Below are 21,001 nucleotides of genomic sequence, written 5' to 3'. Positions count from 1 at the left end.
TGTTTATACATAAGAAAGGCGATGTTGAATGTCTGTCAAACTGGAGACCAGTAATGATCTGTTTGGTAATTAGACGTGTCATTGAAAGGGTATTAGATCAGCATTTTGCACTCCTTTGTAACTTTCAGTGAACACCAAAGAGGCTTTAATGACCAGCCAGGATGCCTTATAAATACTTCAATTCTCAGAGGACTCCTCAAGACAGCAAAGACAGATAAGCAAGATGTTACCACGATTTTTTTTAGACATATCAAAAGCCTTCGACAACATCGGACATCAGCACCTAAATCTAACACTAGCTGCCGAGCCAATTCCATCTAAACTGAAGGAACTAATCATCAATCTACAGACTGACAATACAACTCAGATCGAAACTACTAAGGCTAAAACGAAGCCAATTCGCTTGCTAAGAGGACTTGTGCAGGGATCAGCATTATTACCAGCATTGTATAACCTGGCCACAGATTTCATATTTGATGAGATAACAGAAGAAAACCTACTACAAGCATATGGCAAATCAGTTTCTGCAGATATATATTTCTATAGGATAAAACATTCTCTATCCTGATATGTTTTACTTTGTCCATTGTGGCAACCTGTAATTGTGGGAAGTTGTTGATTCATTCAATAAATATATATTTGGGTTGAAATTACAATAAATATAATAACAGAAAACTGCAAATGAACAACAGTGAACTATATAGCCTATGCAGTATGTTGCAGGAAGTTTATCATGTCCTCTAAAAAAACTATTAGCTGATAGAGAAAAACAAGCTTTATATTCAAAATCAGCATACACAAATTAACTAAAATGGCATATTTTCATTTCTGAGAGCAAAAAAAGTTTAAATTTGTTGTACTGTGTTATTTGACTGGTGAAATAAAATGAAATGATGACAGAAAGAGTGCAAACAATTGATTATTGCATAAAATTGCCCACTGTTGACTCAATTCATTATGATACAATCTGATAATAGAATTTTAGGTAGTCAAAAAGTCACATTCACTTACAACTGGGATGTTTTATTGTGTGCCACTCTCTATAAATTTCCTTTCAGCTTAACTGGTAGTTTTTGCCTCCTTCTAGATCTAGCATTCTGCCTAAATTCTGCTATTAACATCCCATTCTTATTTCAGCCTCTATCTGAAACTGACTGCAAGTGATCTACTCTCTCTACTATTTCTTGAAAACCTTGCCACTTAAATCCAAATGTTCTCCTTCATCATCTCCCCGTGAGCACTTAGATATTCAGCCTCTGTCCAGCTTCTTACATTATGGACCAGTTTTCAAGTTTCCTTAGAACATCTTCCTTTATCTCTGTGCTTTTTACAACATCCATATACGTATATAACATACCATCGAGTATCTTCTATCATGTTCTCCGTCAGCACATTCACTTCGTTATCGAATGGAAATGGATTCAAACAAAGGCCTGGAGCAACCCTACTTTGATTTCTAAGTTTCCTGAATTGGTGTGCAATGAACCCCATCTACCTCAGCACTACTGGGGCAAAGAATTTTGCATTTACATTTTCATATTAGTCCTTAGAATGTTTTTAATCAGGTTTTAAAAACTACAAACAGCTAAGTACAGCTGTTTTGACCATCTGTTCACTCCACAGCAGTCCAGCTCTCACCAATGAGCTGGATTTTGTTGTGGGCAGGAAAGAGAGCTACTCTAGTGGAATTCAAGTTGCTGAGTTGACACATATGCTTTAAGCCACCTTGTCCTGATTTAGCAGGGTGTTTGTGAGCTGTGGGCTTACCTGGAGATTCACAATGCATTATGGCGACAGACCAGCTAGCTATGGTAAGGTAGGGTCGCGCCAAAAATTAGTTGTAACAGTTAACACTCATAGTGTTTAGTGCCACGCACAAGGCTACAAGAAAAATGAACAATATGTTAACGGTATAGCCACTTGCAATTCAAATGAAGAAGTGAGGAAAGTGGTGAAAGAAAAGAAGACAGCCTGGTGAGAATGGAACCGAGATCAAACAGAAGAAAGCAAAAGGAAGTGAGGAAAGTGGTGAAAGAAAAGAAGACAGCCCGGTGAGAATGGAACCGAGACCAAACAGAAGAAAGCAAACGGAAGTATCTCAACAGCAAAAGGATATGTAAGAAGGTGGCAGGAGATGAAAAGAAGAAGAGTTGGGAAGAATTTACACAAAAAATGGAAGTAGATGTAAGTGGCAGTAAAAGGATGCTGTATGGACTTATAAGAAGTAAAAGGACAGAAAGAGTTACCACAAAGCTAGTGAAAAAGGAAGATGGGAATTGTTAACAGACCCAGAAGAGATAAAGAGAAGATGGAAGGAGTATTTTGATAAGCTATTGAATGTGAATATCTGTACAGGGGAGATAGAGCAATACAGTGTGAGGATTCAATAACAGAGGATGATATAACAATGTGGGAGGTGGAGTTAGTGGTACAAAAGATCAAGATGGGAAAAGCAACAGGGATGGATGAAATCAGCATGGAAATGATAAAGGCTGCTGAACCTCTTGGTATGCAGTAGTTGTATTGACTACTAAAGTACATGTAAAAACACAAATGTGTGCCAGAAGACTGGAAAAAAAGGGATAATAATACAATTGTTTAAGAAAGGGGACAAGAAAGTTTGTGGTAACTATAGAGAAGTCACACTTATATCACAGGAGGTAAAATACTGGAAAGGATATTAGAAAGAATGAGAAGAAATAGATTGAAGGAGAGTTACAAGAGGAACAATATGGCTTCAGGAGTGGAAGATCTACAGTGGACCCAATCTTTAGCATGAGACAGCTGATAGAAAAGAACTGGGAATATGGAAAGGGTCTGGTCATGACTTTCATAGATATAGAAAAGACATATGATAGTGTCCCCAAAGAGAAGGTTTGGGAAACCATGGTTAAAAAGAGACTCAGAAGAGAAATGTTAGAAATGGTGCAAGCAATGTACAATAACTGTGTTAGGAGAGTACTGACCCCAGTTGGAAAGATAGAATGGTTTAGGAATAAGACTGGACTAAGATAGGAGAGTGTGCTGTTACCTCTTTTGTTTATTATGGTCATGGACGAAACTGTAAAGGAATCAAAGGAAGCCTTTGGAGATATGGAGATGAAGATACTGCTATTTGCAAATGATGTTGTGATCTGGGGAAAGAACAGCAAAGAAGTGCAACAACAACAACTAGATGTACTGAGAAAAAAGAAATTGAGAAATATGGGATGAAAATCAGCATAGAGAAAAGTAAGACTGTGGTGATGTCGAGACAAGAAAGGCAAGGAAAGGGCAGTGTGAAAATTCGAAGTCAGAGTCTGGAAATTGTGGACAGCTTTAAATACCTAGGAAGTGAATTTAATGCAAAATGCTAGGATGGACATGGAGATTAGCAGGAGGGTGCAGCAGAGTAATGCATTCTACCAAAGTGTAAAAATACTCGTTTGGAGCAAAGAACTACCAAGGAAAAGTAAAGAGATAATGTACAAAATGTACTATGTACCCATACTGACATATGCAGCTGAGACTTGGACTTTGACTAGGAGGCAAGAGAGTAGAATTCAAGCCAGTGAGATGAAATTCCTAAGAAGTATGATAGGAAAGACAGAGTGAGAAATGAAGATGTTAGGAAGGAAGTTGAAAAGAATAAACTAAGGTGGTTTGGACATGTAAAGAGGATGAAGGAGAATAGAATACCAAGACAGATGTTGGAGGCAAAGTGTGAGGGCAAGAAAGCAAGAGGAAGACCCAGAACAAGGTGGATTGAATCAGTGAAGAGCAGCATAAGAAGACGAAATTTAGACTGGGACAAAATTGTGGAAGAGGAATGGTGGAAGGAAAGAGAAAGATGGAGAAGTTTCATAAATACCCTGACCGGCAGGAGTTGGATAAGGGGAAATGTTGATGATGTAAAGATACCATTTCCTAAACACATTTCTTTATTTTTACATCAAAATTGGAAGTTATTCTATGTCATTTGGCAAACCTAAGATGTTAGGCCAGAAAATTAAATAAATATTCAGCTCGACTATCATGGTAACAATTCTATCACATCATGACTTGTTTTTGATGGCTTTTGAGAGGTGTTTTTCATAGGAGCTCAGAGATGGTGTTTATTCATTTAGGGAAAACATCAACATCTTTGAATTAGTCTCATAGTGCTGATGACACAGCTAATGTATTATTGCATTTCTTGATTCATTCAATAATATAGCAAGCACAAATTGAAGCAGAATGTGTACAGTACTGTTACCTCTGGGAAAATAAAACCTCCAGAACAGAAAGGATTATTATCTCCTCAGTATCTGTTCATAATGTTCTTTTTAAATGTTTCAGTAATTCAGGTGTGGTACCTTTTCACTGTTTAAGAATTTATATTTTTTCAATGGAAATAAGTACGGTATTTATTTTGTCTTCCGGATCCATGTGGTCATCCACAAATGCAGTTGGATGTCTCTATTTGAGAACTATATATGCTATGACCTTTCAGATGAGTGCTGTTTTGAATGTTTGGGACTGTGAAACTCAAGGAAGTTTGTCTGGATGGCAAAGTGATGTCATGGACGGAATACAACAGAGGTCAGAGAACAATAAATAATTTATTGATCATAGAATCACTGGCAATATTTTCTGGTCTAACATGAAGTTGGAATGAAGAGATGGAATTATGCGTGAACGGGCATAATATATATACCGTGTGCGTGTGTGTCTCTCTCTATCTCTCTCTCTCATATTATCATAAATGTCCTAGATGCCCAAACATTTGTTGTAATTTTTCAGAGTAGGAGTAGAATTAAAGGCTGCTAAATCTTTGTCCAGTTACTATAAAGAATGTGTCATACTTTCAGGTTAAATGCATCAGGTCCTATTTAATTAGTTCCATATTCTAAATTTAAACAACACACATTTATTATTGCTTACTGAAAAATCTCTTTGTTTATTATCAGGTAATAGATTCCATTATGGCATTATTTCGAGTGGATTTTTCTGGCCGAGGTGAATTAGCAGATCGCCAACAGAAGTTGGCACAAATGATGTCAAGGCTGCAGAAGATATCTGAGGAATACAATGTTGCTGTTTTCATCACAAATCAAATGACAGCAGATCCTGGAGCAACACTAACATTTCAGGTAAATTTTCTACACATGCAATCATCATCAGTGGTTGTGACTTATTTCCAAGTTTACCTATTTCCTATCAGTCTTCTACACATTCAAAGTTTATAAAGCTTTTACCCTGAAGGCTAAATAGTACAATCCTTGCATAAAACATTTGGTCACTCAAATTGCATATTGTGGATGGGAGAGGGTGTAATTGCATTTGCTGAAGCTTTTTCACCTGTCATTTGATCTCTTCATGTCTGTTGCATTCTTGTTTAACACTAGGATTACCAAGCATTTTTTCTGTCTACTTTTACCGAAGCAGTCATTTTGACTGATAGTAACATACATTCATTTCTTGAAGATATTGATGCCAGAAAAAGGTTCAAATTGAGTACAATAACATCATAGAGCCTATGTAGGACTTTTAAACACTATTATTGAATAAATAAAGAAAGAAAGAAAGAAAGGAAGAAAGAATAAATGGATAAATAAATAAGTACATTAGTAAGGCAGAATGTTCTTCAAACACACTTTGGCTTACATTATATACATATCTGCATGAATGTCATTTTCTGCTTTTCAACTTATTTGTCGCACTGTACACACACACACACTTTGCTTGGCCAGCTTCGAAGTGCACTTACCACAGACCAGATTTCTACACATTGCACATCTTTCCTTTGTCTTGTTCCCTTTGCACACTGTGACCTGACACCTGCGATGTGAACTTTCTTCGGAGGTTAGGGCGTCATTGTTGCAGTGAACAGCGACAATGGTGTCGAGAGGCGTAATAATCTGAGAAGACGCGTAAGGATGCACTAGATCGGTTGCCAGCTGTCGCAAGAAATACCCTCTTCAGTATTTGCTTGCCAGCTGTTGCCTTATACAATGCATAAGCATTTATACCAGCAAGATTTAGTATGTTGAAGAAGACATGCACTGGCCATCGCCGATTCATCGATTTTACCATGTACTTATGGCCCATTTGATCTACTGTGTCAACACCAAATTACTAGAATTACAGAAAGAGATTGTTTCAGGTTTTTCCTTCGGATATTGTTTGCTGATGCTTACATCAGTATGTACTGTACTGAGAATGAGGACATTCTTGTTGCTTTTACCTTCGTAGGACTTGAGAGTTGCATCCTCATTTTTGTACAAAAAAGAAGTAAAGAAGTTATCACAAGTAATATTTTTTCCCTGATTGATGAAAGGCTCAGCAAGTTGCAATACTGTATATTCTCTCAGAGTCCAATCAGTGGGTCGTGTTTCATCTTTCCCAAGATATGGAAAACCGCTTACAACATACTTGGCTTCCACATCAACAGCTAATCAAAATTTAATACCAAACTTGTCTGGTTTATTGGCCATATACTCCATAAATGGGCATCTAGCTTTTGATGGAAAGAGCTGTTCATCCATGGTAATGTTCCCACCTGGTCTGTAGCAAATAGTACAATTAGATATAAATTTACCCCACACAATGGATACAAGCGCAAAACCATAAGTTCTCAGGCGATCCCTGCGGGTAGACTTTTCATCGAATCGAAGAAACCTCACAATTTCCAGGAAATGGTTTCGTGCCATAGTTTGGGAGAAAATTCCTGGACCCCATTTCTGTGACCCCAGATCAAGAACATTCGTATCAGCTGTATAAATTCTGTGTGCATATAAAAGACCAATGAAAGCGTCCAATTCCTCCAAAGAAAGTGTCCATTTAGAATTGTTCAGAACTTCACGGGCTCCAACCTCAGTACATCGCTTGATGTAGCGCAGTATGGATTCATCAATAAAACTATGCCAAACAGTAGTGGGGAAAGTTTCTTCAATGTAGCATTTTGCATGTCCTGTGGGACCTGGGATTTCTCTGAGTATGTTTTACTGTCCTCGATGGCCTGGCAGGCTCTGTAGATCAACACAAGTCCACACTGTTCCATCCAAAGCAACCTCTTCCTCGCCGACCACCACGTGCTGACCACGCCCATATGTTGACACCTAAACATACACTCGGCCTTCTGCAGTTGATATTGTGCTCCTTGCTAGCTAGTGATTTCATGATCTGCCTTAATGTTTCATTCACCTGCAAAAATAAAACCAAACTTACCTACACTTTGCATAGAATTACATAAATACAAAAGGACTAATATCAAATAGGTTTACCTTTGTCTTCAGCTGTTTTGCTAGTGTGCGAGTAATTCCCTAACCCTTGAGGTCGAAGGCCAATGTGTGATTTCATTTTCATATGGCAATTCTACAAGACTGACGCAACTAGAATCATTATCCGAAATATTTCCATTTGCCAAGCTATACACATCTTCCACATCTTCACAATTATCGAGGTCTGAATCATAGTGTCCACATTCTGGAAAGTCAGGGAAAGTCAGGAGGAAAAAATTGTTCAGGGAAAGTCAGGGAAATAGACAAAAAAATCTGGAAAGTCAGGGAAATCTTCCCCAATGATGGATTTGAGGGGATAATTTCAGGCTCTAGTCTGCTGTAACCCAGGCTATTGTAGCATTTCCTTTTCAGGTATATTTTCACGAGAAGTGCACAACAATTCTACTATTTTTTCTACTTCCTAAAAAATAAAATATTTAGACTTAAAAGATAGTTCCAATCTGCTTTAGTAGAAAAAGTGGATATTGGTTATGCTGCCAAGAGCTTACTCCAACAAGTTAAATGTTCTGCCCTTGTGTCATTTATTTTAATTATTTTTATGTTCTTTTTTATTTCAGTTCTAGGATAATTTCTTGAAACTCGTGACAATGGCTAACAAGCAGTGTACTTTTAATAAACTTTGACTAGACAGTACAATATTTCCCGAACTGAGTGGTTGGTTGGACATGTTGGTAAACGATGCAACTTCAGCACATTGTAAAGTGTGTTGTAAATCGTTCAAACTTAGTAATATGGGTAAACAAGCAGTCACTTATCATGCTAAAGGACCTACTCATAAAAAAAAATGAAAGTTCTTCCCAAATAACAATTTCTTTCTTTGCAAAGAATACCTCTACTCCATCTCCACTTGAAGATACGCAGCCAAGAATTACCACTACATCCACAGCTACAAAGGAATTAGCAGTGTCAGGAACAAGTCAAAGGAGTTTAAAGGCTTTCAGTGTGAATGAAGATGATGTTATATTGGCTGAAGTCATATGGGCTCTCCAGGTTGTCACTGGAAAGATGTCTCTGAACTCTTGTGATGAAACCTCTGAAGCTTTCAAAACAATGTTCCCAACAGTAAAATTGCTCAAAACTTTGCTTTGGGCGAGACTAAGGCTTCCTATGTTATAAATAATGGATTAGCCCCATATTTTAAAGAAAGTTTGCAGAATGACTTAAAACAGTGCTCTGACTACCTTCTGACTACCTCGTTTGTTTTGTAGAATTGTTAAACAAATGTGTCCAAAGAAGACAAATGGACTTGTGTATAAGGTTTTGGGATGTACGTCTTCAAAAAATTGCAACAAGGCATTGGAATAGTGTACTTTTAGGCAGGGCAACTGCGGATCACGTATTAGATGGGTTTATGCATAGACTCTCTTTACTTTTAGGTAGTCTGGCTCCATGGCTAAATGGTTAGCGTGCTGCCTTTGGTCACAGGGGTCCCGGGTTCGATTCCCGGCAGGGTCGGGAATTTTAACCTCAACATGACGCGCAGGTTGCCTACGGGAGTCAACTCAAAAGACCTGCACTTGGCGAGCCGAACATGTCCTCGGTCACTCCCAGCACTAAAAGCCATACGCCATTTTTTATTTTTTATTTTTTATGGAAATATTTTGCAAGTCTCAATGTGTTACCTCGTTACAGTTTACCCAACATAATAAAAACATAATAATAACAGTAATAATGAATGTTATGAATTTTTGAAAAACAGGAAAGGATACGAACACACGCAAAAATGACATGCTCGAAACAACGAAAACAGGTTGGGAAACTTGACAACTAGGAAGGACGTGGGAAGCAGGCTGGAACCCTGGTGAGGTAGATGGATCATATCACTTCTGAAAGAAAAATTGGTAGAAAGTGATCACCCTTAGACAATTTTCTTTTAATGAATTAACAATGCCAAAATAAAAGGATGCTACAAAACAATAGAAAACAAAACAACTCATTTACAAATGAAGGTAAATTTTCAGATGTGAGTTACAAGTGATGGTAACTTCAAAATACTTTTAAGAAACAAAAACAGACGTAACATTTATGATTTATAAAGGGCTAATCCCTTATGACCAAAGGAGATTAAAGAAAGGGACATGAAAAAATATTAGCACAGGAAAGAAAGGGGAAACTGCTGCAATTTTAAAAACACTTCTAAAAGGGAGCATAATTTTAACTGAGATGAAATTAAGTAACACTGCACTATGGGAGGCAACCCCATAGGGAAATTTTGAGTTACACGTTAGTTACAATTTTCTTAAACAAAAGAAAAGGGAATTGCCTCCAAGTATAAAATGTGGAAGCTTAGCTGAAAAGCTAAGTCATATCGATGATTAAATGGCGAATGTGAATACCGAGGGTAAACTCCTATGCAAAAGAAAGTTTTACATTTAAATTAAGTAAAAAAAAAAAAATTAAAAAAAAATAATAAAAAAACAAGAAGAAATAGAACATACCCCAAGACTGCTATCCTATGACGGGCCAGAAGCAGAAGTGCGTCCACCCCCTAGGCTGGTCAGTAGCAAAAGACACTCAAGCAAGCTTCGCTCTCACAAAGGAGCGAGAAGCCAGAAATGGTGCATCTCCCGAGGTAGCCAATCAGGCAGTAGTATTTTACTCCCGACTTTCACATTCATCAATAATAACATCGCTTATTCCTACCAATGAGACTGCTCTTTGAGATGTTTCTTTTTGTGTCACAGGAAACGACTGGAAATATACTTCTAAAAATGGCATGTATATGTACTCGCTGCCTCAAAAGTAAATACATAATTTCAAAACACACAGCTACATAATACCAAACATTTCACAAATTAATAATAATAATTTTTTACAACCACAGCTACATAATACCAAAATCATTGTTCTTTAAATAAGTTCTTTTCTTCATAGATCCAAAAAATATATATATTATTTTTCTATACTAATATTATAAAGAGGAAACATTTGTATATTTGTTTGTAACGGATAGACTCAAAAAGTACTGAACCGATTTTAAAAATTACTTCATGTATAGAAAACTACATTGCCAGTGAGTAACATGGGCTGTATTTTATTTTCAAAACAATTCGAGTGCGGGGGGGGGGGCGATGGGGGGGAGATATAAAAAATATAAAAATAATAGGCTAATGTAGGCGAAATCAAATTTGTTGTACAAGGACGAGACAAAGCTCATTTTAAGCCCCTTGATGCAAAGAACAAAACTCGGTAAGCCCTATGGGCCCGAAAATCATGTTCTAAGGCCCTAAAACCAACCATTACGGAGATATTGGCACCACACTACCCCTGCTGTAGTAATTGGATAAAGCAATGAACTGCTGTGACCATGGCAACGTCAGCTCCAAGATTCTACAGCAGCGAGATTATCTACAATATATCACAAAAACCTAACATGATACAGACATGAAAACTGGTATCTAGAATCTCCTTTAAAAATAAATTAACACACTTTTTTTTGGAAAATCCACTTAAGGGGGTGAAATAAAAAAGCGGGTGAATTTTTAAAATGAGTATCTTCTTCTTCTACCGCTTTTCCTACACCTGTGCGGTCACGGGTGTGAACTGTGTCGCACGTGTGGTTTTGACCCTGTTTTATGGCTGGATGCCCTTCCTAGCACTAACCCTATGTCTAGGGATGTAATTACTATTGTGTGTTCCTGTTGTGGTTGATAAAGTGGTGTGTTGAGTGAATATGAAGAGGAGAGTGTTGGGACAAACACAAACAACATGTCCCCGAGCGAGAAGAATTAATCACACGCGATTTAATTCCCCGACTCAGCCCGAAATCGAACCCGGAACCGTGTGAACCGAAGGCCTCAAAACGCTGACCACTCAGCCAAGGAGTGGGGCAGTTTTTTAAATTAGTATATCTACAGTATATCTCATAAAGTTAACATGTTACAGATGTGAAAATTGGTATTTGTAATCCCCTTTAAAAATAAAGAAACACATACTTTTTGTTTTTGGAAAATCAACTTAAGCTAGAGATTGAAAATAAGTGAAGAAGGGGTTGAATTATCTTTATGAGCATACTTATATCTCAAAAACTAAAATGTTACAGCCGTGAAAATTGGTATTTGGAATCTCCTTTAGAAATAAAGAAACCCTTTCTTTTCTTTTTTTTTTTTTTCGACTTAAAAGAGGACTGTTTCTCACATGTAGAGTTCCATGAAGAATGTTCCAGATTTGGCTCTGCTTGTAGCTTGGTCATCTTAGCCCCAAAAGGCAGTGCCACAAACATGGTTTACAAAGAGGTTCTGGGGTAAATGAAATGCAATTTTTTGGTGGGTTTTTATACTTTAGAGATTTTTATATAATGTCTTAGTGCAGTACCAAGGAAAAATTAATTTTTATCAACTTACGAAATCATCGCGAGCGAAGTCGTGGGTAACAGCTAGTATACTAATCATTTTTAAAATGTTCATGAGTCCGAAAATCTAATTCTTCCAAAACAAATGTCTTATACCAATATTTTTTTTTAAAAAAATTAATTTTTCACAACAATTATTAAAGAGGCTTCAATCATTTCCCCACACGGCTGTCCCAACTCCGGCCACACAGTGGATGGGCTGAATGTTAATTTCAGTTTTTATTAACAAACTTGAAAATCATTTACAAGTGCTAAACCCTGAGGGAAAATCTCTTCCTGATATAGGCATGTGCAGTTTGCATACAGTGAATGGAGCCATGGAAACTGGGATCTACAAAATTGACTGGGACTTTTTTCATTTTTTCAGGTCTCTGTACAATCTTTTTAAAGATAGCCCTGCTTGACATACTAAATATACAGATATAACAACAAGCGCTACATTTCCTTATAAGTTCATTGCAATAAGATGGTTGGAAAATGGATGCTGTGTTGATCAAGCTCTTAACATATAATGGAGCCATGGAAACTGGGATCTCCAAAATTGACTGGGGCCTTTTTACATTTTTTCAGGTCTCTGTACAATCTTTTTAAAGATAGCCCTGCTTGACATACTAAATATACAGATATAACAACAAGCGCTACATTTCCTTACAAGTTCACTGCAATAAGATGGTTGGAAAATGGATGCTGTGTTGATTAAGCTCTTAACATATATGATCACATTGACAAATTTGTGAAAGAGTACACTGAAAAAAAAAAAAAAAACCTTCAGTACCTTAGAGAAGTTTTGAAGAATCTACTATTTAAGGCAAAATTAAGTGCTTTTAAAAGTATTTTGTCAGATGTTGAGCCTTTCCTCAGAAGATTTCGTAGTCAGAAACTATGGTGCCTTACCTTTGTACATCGCTTGAAGAACTTATGAAAAACATAATGATGAGATTTGTTAAGTCTGAAAAGATAGCTGAAGCAAGTACTTCCTAAAAGTTAAAATATTTAGACTTAAAAGTTCCAGTCTGCTTTAGTAGAAAAAGTGGATATTGGTTATGCTGCCAAGAGCTTACTCAAAGAAGTTAAATGTTCTGCAAAGGAAAAAGTTACTTGTAAGAATGAGTTCAAAAATCACCATGTTAGAAAAATTCAGAGAGAAAAGTCGTCTAAAATCACATTTAGCAAGGGGTCTCACTGCCCTTGACCCTAAAATGATATTGCTCAAATCCAGTTTGGCAATGAAAAGAATTGATGTTGTTCTTGAAAACTTGCACAGCCATATAAGAATATGTGATAAAAGTGCTGTAAAGGCCAAATGACAGTTCTGTCTGCTAACCGAGGAATCTTAGAACAATGCAGGAATCAACAAACAAATTAATTACTTTATTTCTAAAAGAACAGATGGCTTGGGATTGGATGAATTTTTATAATCTTTTAGGAGAGGATTATAAATATGAAAATCTCTGGTCTGTAATGAATCTTTGTTTCATTTTGTCCCATGATAATGCATTTGTTGAGACGGGCTTTTCTGTCAACATTTTTGAGTTGAAAATCATTTAGAAGAACCACTTGTGTCCCCGAGAATAATTTTTGATAGTGTGAAACACGTTGGTAGTTTGAGGAATATTACTATCAATAGAAGTATGCTGACTTTGATCCGGGTTTCAAGAAGAAGGTATCAGTCATACCTGGAAAATGAAAAGCAATCAGAAGAGGAAAAGAAGAAAGTGGAGAAGAGGAAAAGAAGAAAGTGGAGAAAAGGAAAATTGAATTACAGTTGAAAGATTTGGAGGAAAAACAGAAAAAATTGAAAATTGAAAGAGAAAAGCAGGATGCTGAAATTGAAAGGAAGAACATAGTTCTGGAAAATATAAAACAAAAACAGTAATCTTTTCGATAAATGCAAATTTTCTTTTTCATTCCTATCTTTCCTGATTGATTTGTCTTCAAATTTGAAAACTGTTTTGAATATACAGTAGACCTAGACTGATTGGAATTCATTATATTCACCTATATTAGAAACACAATTGCTTTTGATCTCAAGAGTGCTTTAAATCCACAAGAAATAGTATTAGATTGCTGTGGTAAAAGGATTTTATTTTCATATTTGAATTACTCTATTAATAAGTTAGTTGTACGTTGTTCCTTGGAAATGGTAAGATAAAGGTTTATGTTAGGCATACATGTTACCTTTAAACAATTTGTTTATATGTAAAATGTCATCAATGTAATTGTTTTTCCATAAATAACTGAAAAACAGGAAGTGGAGAGAGAATTAAGCCAGCTATGAGAATGGCTGAGGCTGAAATTTCCTCTTTTTGTTCCTTGTAAAACATGGTGTTCAGTGAATTAACTTGTCACTCAGTTTTCGTGAGTCAGGGAAATTTTTCTTAGTAGGTCAGGGAACATCAGGGAAACTTGAGAGAACATTTCTGTGGACACTATGTATATCACTCCCAGCTTCACTGTTCGATTGTGATGATGGGTAAATGTTATGTAGATGGTTCAGAATTTCAGCATCCGTCAGCAGACTACGTGAGAACATGTTTCTTTGGAGTAATAACAGAAAGTCGGGAAATCTAGTTTGAATGTTTGTAACAACTGAACATGACAGCTGACTGCTCGTTATGATTTCACACCTTTTACTACTGAATAAATACTGACTATTTTCCTGTCAGTGTACTTGTATCATTGTTTGAAAAGAGCCAACAGCTGCCCTGTTGTAGCACAACAGTATGTTCTATTCATTACTATGGTAATAAAGTATACTGTTACAGATTGTTAGAATGATATCCCACTCTAAATGAATGCCACAAAAGTCTGAAATATAGCTAGGCCTATTACAATAGTGCTGAGAATGACCATCCGGTAAAAACACCAACTATGAGTATTTGAAGCTATATGCCGAAATGTACACTTAAAGTCATTAAAAGCCATCAAAGGATTTGTATGTCCTAACCGCATAATGAGATCAATAGAGAAAACAGAACTGAAAACGGTAAATTTGACCGCTGCGGTAAACCTAGTGTTAAACTGACCAAAGGCTATTGAGATGATGCTAATGCCAAACTAAGCACCTCCCTGGTTTGAGTGCTTATGTTTGATGTCATCATTATTTATTTGAGGTAGTCTTTTTAGCTTCTCAAAGTAGCACTTTAAGGTCTTGTGCCAAAGCAAAGTTCACCATGAAGGACATGATGAAGAAACTGATGTATAAAATAATGATTGATGTATAAAATAAAACAGAGGACTGCTTCAAAGTCTCAAATAAACTGGGGAAATAAAATCATGAATGACCTTATATAATTCAGGTGGCATAGTTTGTAACATTGTCAACCCACCTCCGCCGCATTCGTCATTTTCCACTGCTTTCTTTCCGATGTTTGTCATCCCCACACTGCCACAGCTAAGGGACTACTGTCAGCCGATTACCTGCGTCATACCTGGATGATGTCATCAACTCTACACTCTTTATGGACGTTCTCAGTGTTTCTAGGACTGTGTGTCATGATTTTCCCTGTATCTCCCCTCTCCAACTGGCGTATATAAGCAGCACTCTTTTCCTACTACTTTGAGACATTCTTCAGCTGTTGGAGAAAGGAGAGGTGGGCTATGCTCATGTAAAATTTCACCTCAATATGGGACTTAACTATCTGACCATGAGGTATTGTAAACTTCTCATTTGTAAACTTCACATGACTATGTTTTCGAGTAGTGGTACTCGATCATTATCGATAAGAGAGAAGTGGATCTCTAATTCCTTTAACATACACTGTTGGAATTTATGTGAACATAAACATTATTTTTTCAATACACTTGAAAACCTTTCATACTTCTGTGCTTTAAATAATTTTCTACTTTGAAGATGTCTTATACTCATCCTCTGGACATAAGTGCATCTTTGCTGCATCGAGTGTTTTCTAGAACAAGACATTTGCTGTAATGCACTATTCTCTATTCAGGTCAAGTCTTATGCTATGCCTGGACTTGGTAATTTAAAATGTTGTTCTTCGGTTCACTCTCCTATTCAATTGTTTTTGTTATTTTCCTAACATTTCTTATTACTGGTTGTACAGTTGGTTGAGAAACATCTGTGCTGTTTCCGTACCTGTTTATTTATTCTATACAGATAAAATCCAAGTCATTTAAGTAACTGACATCTGTAAAATCTATTGTGTAATGTGTTCTTCTAATATTTTCTTGCTGTGCTTTTTTTTTTTTTAATTTGTGGCTTGTGTTTGAATACATTTGTTTTGTTCATCTAAAATTGGCAATTCTTCATCCCCTGGAGCCCTTGTATTTTCCTAACTACTCGTACTTATTTGCTATTTTAAATCTTCCCCACTTTATACCATCCACAGTTTACCTCTCATTGCCCAGCAAATTGTGAACATGTTGCTTCCATGATTCCTTTCTATCTTTCGTAAGTAATAATAATAACCATCCCACCCGCCGCAAGTTGATCATCCTCAGAGTTAAATCATGGAATAAAAATGGCAACAGCATGGCAAAAAAAAAATGTGCACCGAATTCGATAGCTTCAGTCACTAAAGTGCGGCCGGTATATCCAGTATTCGGGAGATAGTGGGTTCGAACCCCACTGTCGGCAGCCCTGAAGATGGTTTTCCATGGTTTCCCATTTTCACACCAGGCAAATGCTGGAGCTGTACCTTAATTAAGGCCATGGCAGCTTCCTTCCCAGTCCTAGCCCATTCCTGTCCCATCGTTGCGATAAGACCTATCTGAATGGAAATTTTGATCTGATTTTTGATATGCTCTATTGGTGGAAAAGAATCTAATTGCCTCCATGGGAACTTAGAATTTCCATTTGGAATTGCTAGGCAGGCATTAATTCCATTGTGGAGTTTTATCTCCCGTATGCAGTTATCAGACTGTGCTTCATAAATAAGCTTCTGATAAGCTCACCTGCATACACCCCAGCGTCAGTGGGTAGGGTCTGACACATCCCACTCTGAAGAGTCTAGTGTTAGACCTAAGACGAAACGCTGGTTAATAGAGCAAACGCCGGAAAAGCCATCCATCTAATTTTTGATCTGATTTTTAAGACCTATCTGTGTCGGTGCGACGTAAAGCTAATAGCAAAAAAAAAAAAAAAAAAGTGCATAAAATATAAACATAATTAGAGGTCCAAGAGAGGAAATAATTTATGATCATGTAAATTATTACATACAGTAAATAATAATCTTACATCAATAGGGTAGAATATACGGGAAGCTGCCTGTCTTGGCTTCACAGTAATCATTAAATACAAAGAAGGGGGTGGAACCTTCATTAATCTTTGAACAGTTCAGTATTTACCAAATAAAACATTTCAAATTACACCAATTATTAGAAATGAAAATATAACTGGGATCGATAACAACCTGCATACATATTTTAGTAATCCACAAATAATTTGATTAAGAAGCTTTAACCCATGCGGGTAATTCACCCAAGTGTTATGAGGATAAGGACTTAAAAGAATATCCTGTAAAACACGGAAAACCATCTTCAGTGCTGCCAACAGTGGTGTTCGAACCCACTATCTCCCGGATGCAGCTTTTCAAGATAAACCAGGTTGATATAGCCAGTTGTGCTTGAGATGCACTCCAACAAGTATCTATTTAGTGTGTCTTTTACATTCATTTGTATTCATGCGTGTGTGCATTAACATGAATATAAAAAATGTGTTTCAGTTAATCGTTATTCATGAAAATTTCATTTTAGTATTTTAAGGCCATCATCAATCAATCAATCAATCAATCAATCAATCAATCAATCAATCAATAATGATCTGCATTTAGGGCAGTCGCCCAGGTGGCAGATTCCCTATCTGTTGTTTTCCTAACCTTTTCCTAAATGTTTTCAAAGAAATTGGAAATTTATTGAACATCTCCCTTGGTAAGTTATTCCAATCCCTAACTCCCCTTCCTATAAATGAATATTTGCCTCAATTTGTCCTCTTGAATTCCAACTTTATCTTCATATAGTGATATTTCCTACTTTTAAAGACGCCACTCAAACTTATTCGTCTACCAATGTCATTCCATGCCATCTCTCTGCTGCCAGCTCGGAACATACCACTTAGTCGAGCAGCTCGTCTTCTTTCTCCCAGCCCAAACTTCGCAACATTTTTGTAACGCTACTCTTTTGTCGGAAATCACCCAGACAAATCGAGCTGCTTTTCTTTGGATTTTTTCCAGTTCTTGAATCAGGTAATCCTGGTGAGGGTCTCATACACTTGAACCATACTCTAGTTGGGGTCTTACCAGAGACTTATATGCCCTCTCCTTTACATCCTTACTACAACCCCTAAACACCCTCATAACCATGTGCAAAGATCTGTACCCTTTATTTACAATCCCATTTATATGATTAACCCAATGAAGATCTTTCCTTATATTAACACCTAGATATTTACAATGGTCCCCAAAAGGAACTTGTAGTAGTAGTAGTAGGGGTTGTAGTAAGGATGTAAAGAAGAGGGCATATATGTCTCTGGTAAGACCCCAACTAGAGTATGGTTCCAGTGTATGGGACCCTCACCAGGATTACTTGATTCAAGAACTGGAAAAAATCCAAAGAAAAGCAGCTCGATTTGTTCTGGGTGATTTCCGACAAAAGAGTAGCGTTACAAGAATGTTGCGAAGTTAGGGCTGGGAAGACTTGGGAGAAAGGAGACGAGCTGCTCAATTAAGTGGTATGTTCCGAGCTGTCAGTGGAGAGATGGCATGGGAGGACATCAGTAGACAAATAAGTTAGAGTGGTGTCTTTAAAAGTAGGAAAGATCACAATATGAAGATAAAATTGGAATTCAAGAGGACAAATTGTGGCAAATATTCGTTTATGAGAAGGGGAGTTAGGGATTGGAATAACTTACCAAGGGAAATTTCAATAAATTTCCAATTTCTTTGCGATCATTTAAGAAAAGGCTAGGAAAACAATAGATAGGGACCTGGGCGACTGCCCTAAATGCTGATCAGTAGTGATTGATTGATTGATTGATTGATTGATTGATTGATTGATAAGACCTATCTGTGTCGCTGCGACATAAAGCAACTGAAAAAAAACTGTATGTTAAATATTTAAAAAATGGTATATACATGTGTAATCAGCTTGTTCAAATTAGTATGCTAATGGGTTAAGGTCACAGTCCAGAAGTTGGGATGCAAACATTAAAAATTCATGGAACATGTGACAGGTTTTGTAGAGAAAGAAAAGAGAAAAGTGTATTGCATTTGGACATGTAACTACGGCTAAATTGTAAAGGGTTATCATTATTGTTAGGTGATATTCTGGAACATTGTGAGAACATCATGACTTGGACTTTCGGAACAGGGGGTGTTTGCCCTTGTTGATTCTAGAAGTATATTCTAGTAGTGTACTAGTTTCGTAACATGGAAAGTTCTCGATAAATATTTTGGTTGGGGAAAATAACAGGGGTTTTGATAGGTGGATCTGGGCGGCAAGAGGTAAGCTTCTGTGGTCTGATTGGATACCTGGTGATCAGACTGGGACCAGGCAAGGCAAGATTTCATTTTTTTTTTTCAGTTCTCGTCAGTCTAGTGAGCAGACGCACTTTGGGGATCCTCCCACCCAGGATGGCCTGCTTTGGAGTAAGTGCTGTTGGTTTAATTTCCATTCTAAATTATATTTTATGTTTGCTCTTCTTTTCGCATAGGAGTTTACCCCTACCGCCCTGATTCGCCACTCAGTTATTAAGATGCCTTAGCTATCCAGCTGGGCTCCACTGTTTGGTTTTGGAGGCAAATCCCATTTTCTTTGCTTTTGTAACTGTGTAATTAATCAATAAATTTCATTTCCATCAGGGTTGCCTCCCGTAAATTTGCACCACTTGATATATGCTAGTTGTCCCTCTACCCCACACCAGAAGTGTTTTTGGTTGGGAGTAAGTTCAGATAGCCCCTGTATCTAGTTTCCATATTTCTGCTTTCCCTCTTGTTTCCATTATGTAAATTTTAATATCATGTGGCTCCTATTACCTTTAATCATTGTATTCTGAAGGTTGTATTCCATACGGTATCTTTTGGTTAGCCTCTTTGACTTATAGGAATAGTCCTTGGTATATTGCTCCTGAACTCATATGTTTTGGCCTATGCTAACTTGAATTTTGCATTGATGAATTTTATTTGTAATGTTTATTTTGGGAAAAATATTAACAGATCAAGGAATCACCATTGATTTTTCTTAAAATCCACAAACTACATATCCCCATGGCCCTGGTAGGTTTTCCATACCTGCTCCACATCCTTCTTTACAGTCGTCACGTTGCCCAACCTGATGTTTATTTATTTAAATTTTGATGCAGTCTATCTGATTTTTGGCTTGTCTTAAAGGTGTCCACATCTTGTGTAATTTAAGAGGTTTTTTAAAAATTTTAATATTATTTGCCATATGTCATGTAACTGGAACCCTGGTTACAGAACACAAATGAAACAAACAGAAACAAGGATGAACGTGTAGCCCCCAATGGATATATCTTCACTGTAACACAAGAAAATCGAAAGTCAAGCAACCAATTGTCAGAGCCTTAAAAAAAGATCCGTGCTTGCACACTGTTATACTAGCGTAGAATAAGCAGGAGCCAAGAGATAGTGTCTTGAGTTCAGAACTGCACACCACATGGCAGGGTACACATACTTGCATTAAGTACAATGGAAACAAGAGCTTGCAAGTTTGTAGGCTAAATGACTTTTAAAAGAAAAATATAAATAAAAATTTACACAAATTTCTAGGAAGCAGAGTGAAAAACTTGAAACTCCCATCACAGCTATTTTTGTGTAAAACCAACCTATGAGAAATACACCCTGCTGAAATTTTTTGAATAACTTATAGCTAAGGTTCTGCTTGACCTTGTTCTAAACTGAAATCATCATCAATGTCCCACTCCAGTCACCCAGGTGTGGTTTCTAAACTGAAATACCAAATTTAAAATCCACCCATCCATTTTTCCGTAATCTGTAACAGACGCAGACAACTGAACTTGGCAAAGGCCATTACAATTGCTTCTGTGTTCTTGTCATATTACAATATTAACCAAATGAAAGGCCACCATTAAAAGCAATACTATCATACAAAATGCTTGATCAAATGAAAAATGGCATAATTTCCCAATTTTCACAAACAGTACTATGCTACCATTCTAACATCGTCAAGTTCCACAGCTGGAATGACTCAGCCACAGACAACAGTGAACACTGCTCTGCTGTTTTTCGTTAAGTGTTTCACACTCTCCATTCCCATCAGCACCTCATGCCAGAAATTGAATAGCTGGAATTTTATGCTATGTATGATGAACCAGTGCATTATGTACCAGTAGTTAACAGAACACGTATGAACCAGAGAAATGTGTGACATGTAGTTGCCAAAACTGATGTAT

At 37.0% G+C, this 21,001-nt stretch overlaps 1 protein-coding gene and 1 long non-coding RNA gene across 2 annotated transcripts in view; one reads left to right on the top strand and one right to left on the bottom strand.

The window, feature by feature from the left end:
* Positions 1-21,001, bottom strand: part of LOC137501867 (uncharacterized) — a 73,801-nt gene that overhangs the window by 7,374 nt on the left and 45,426 nt on the right. The window lies entirely within an intron of this gene.
* LOC136879201 (meiotic recombination protein DMC1/LIM15 homolog) overlaps positions 1-21,001 on the top strand; it is a 115,307-nt gene that overhangs the window by 83,445 nt on the left and 10,861 nt on the right. Inside the window, exon 6 of the mRNA XM_067152996.2 lies at positions 4,929-5,111. Coding sequence (XP_067009097.1) covers positions 4,929-5,111 — 183 coding nt within the window. The remainder of the gene's footprint in view (positions 1-4,928; positions 5,112-21,001) is intronic.

Source organism: Anabrus simplex, chromosome 8, assembly GCF_040414725.1.
Source record: "Anabrus simplex isolate iqAnaSimp1 chromosome 8, ASM4041472v1, whole genome shotgun sequence".
Lineage (NCBI taxonomy): Eukaryota > Metazoa > Arthropoda > Insecta > Orthoptera > Tettigoniidae > Anabrus > Anabrus simplex.
This window is presented reverse-complemented; position numbering and strand designations above follow the sequence as displayed.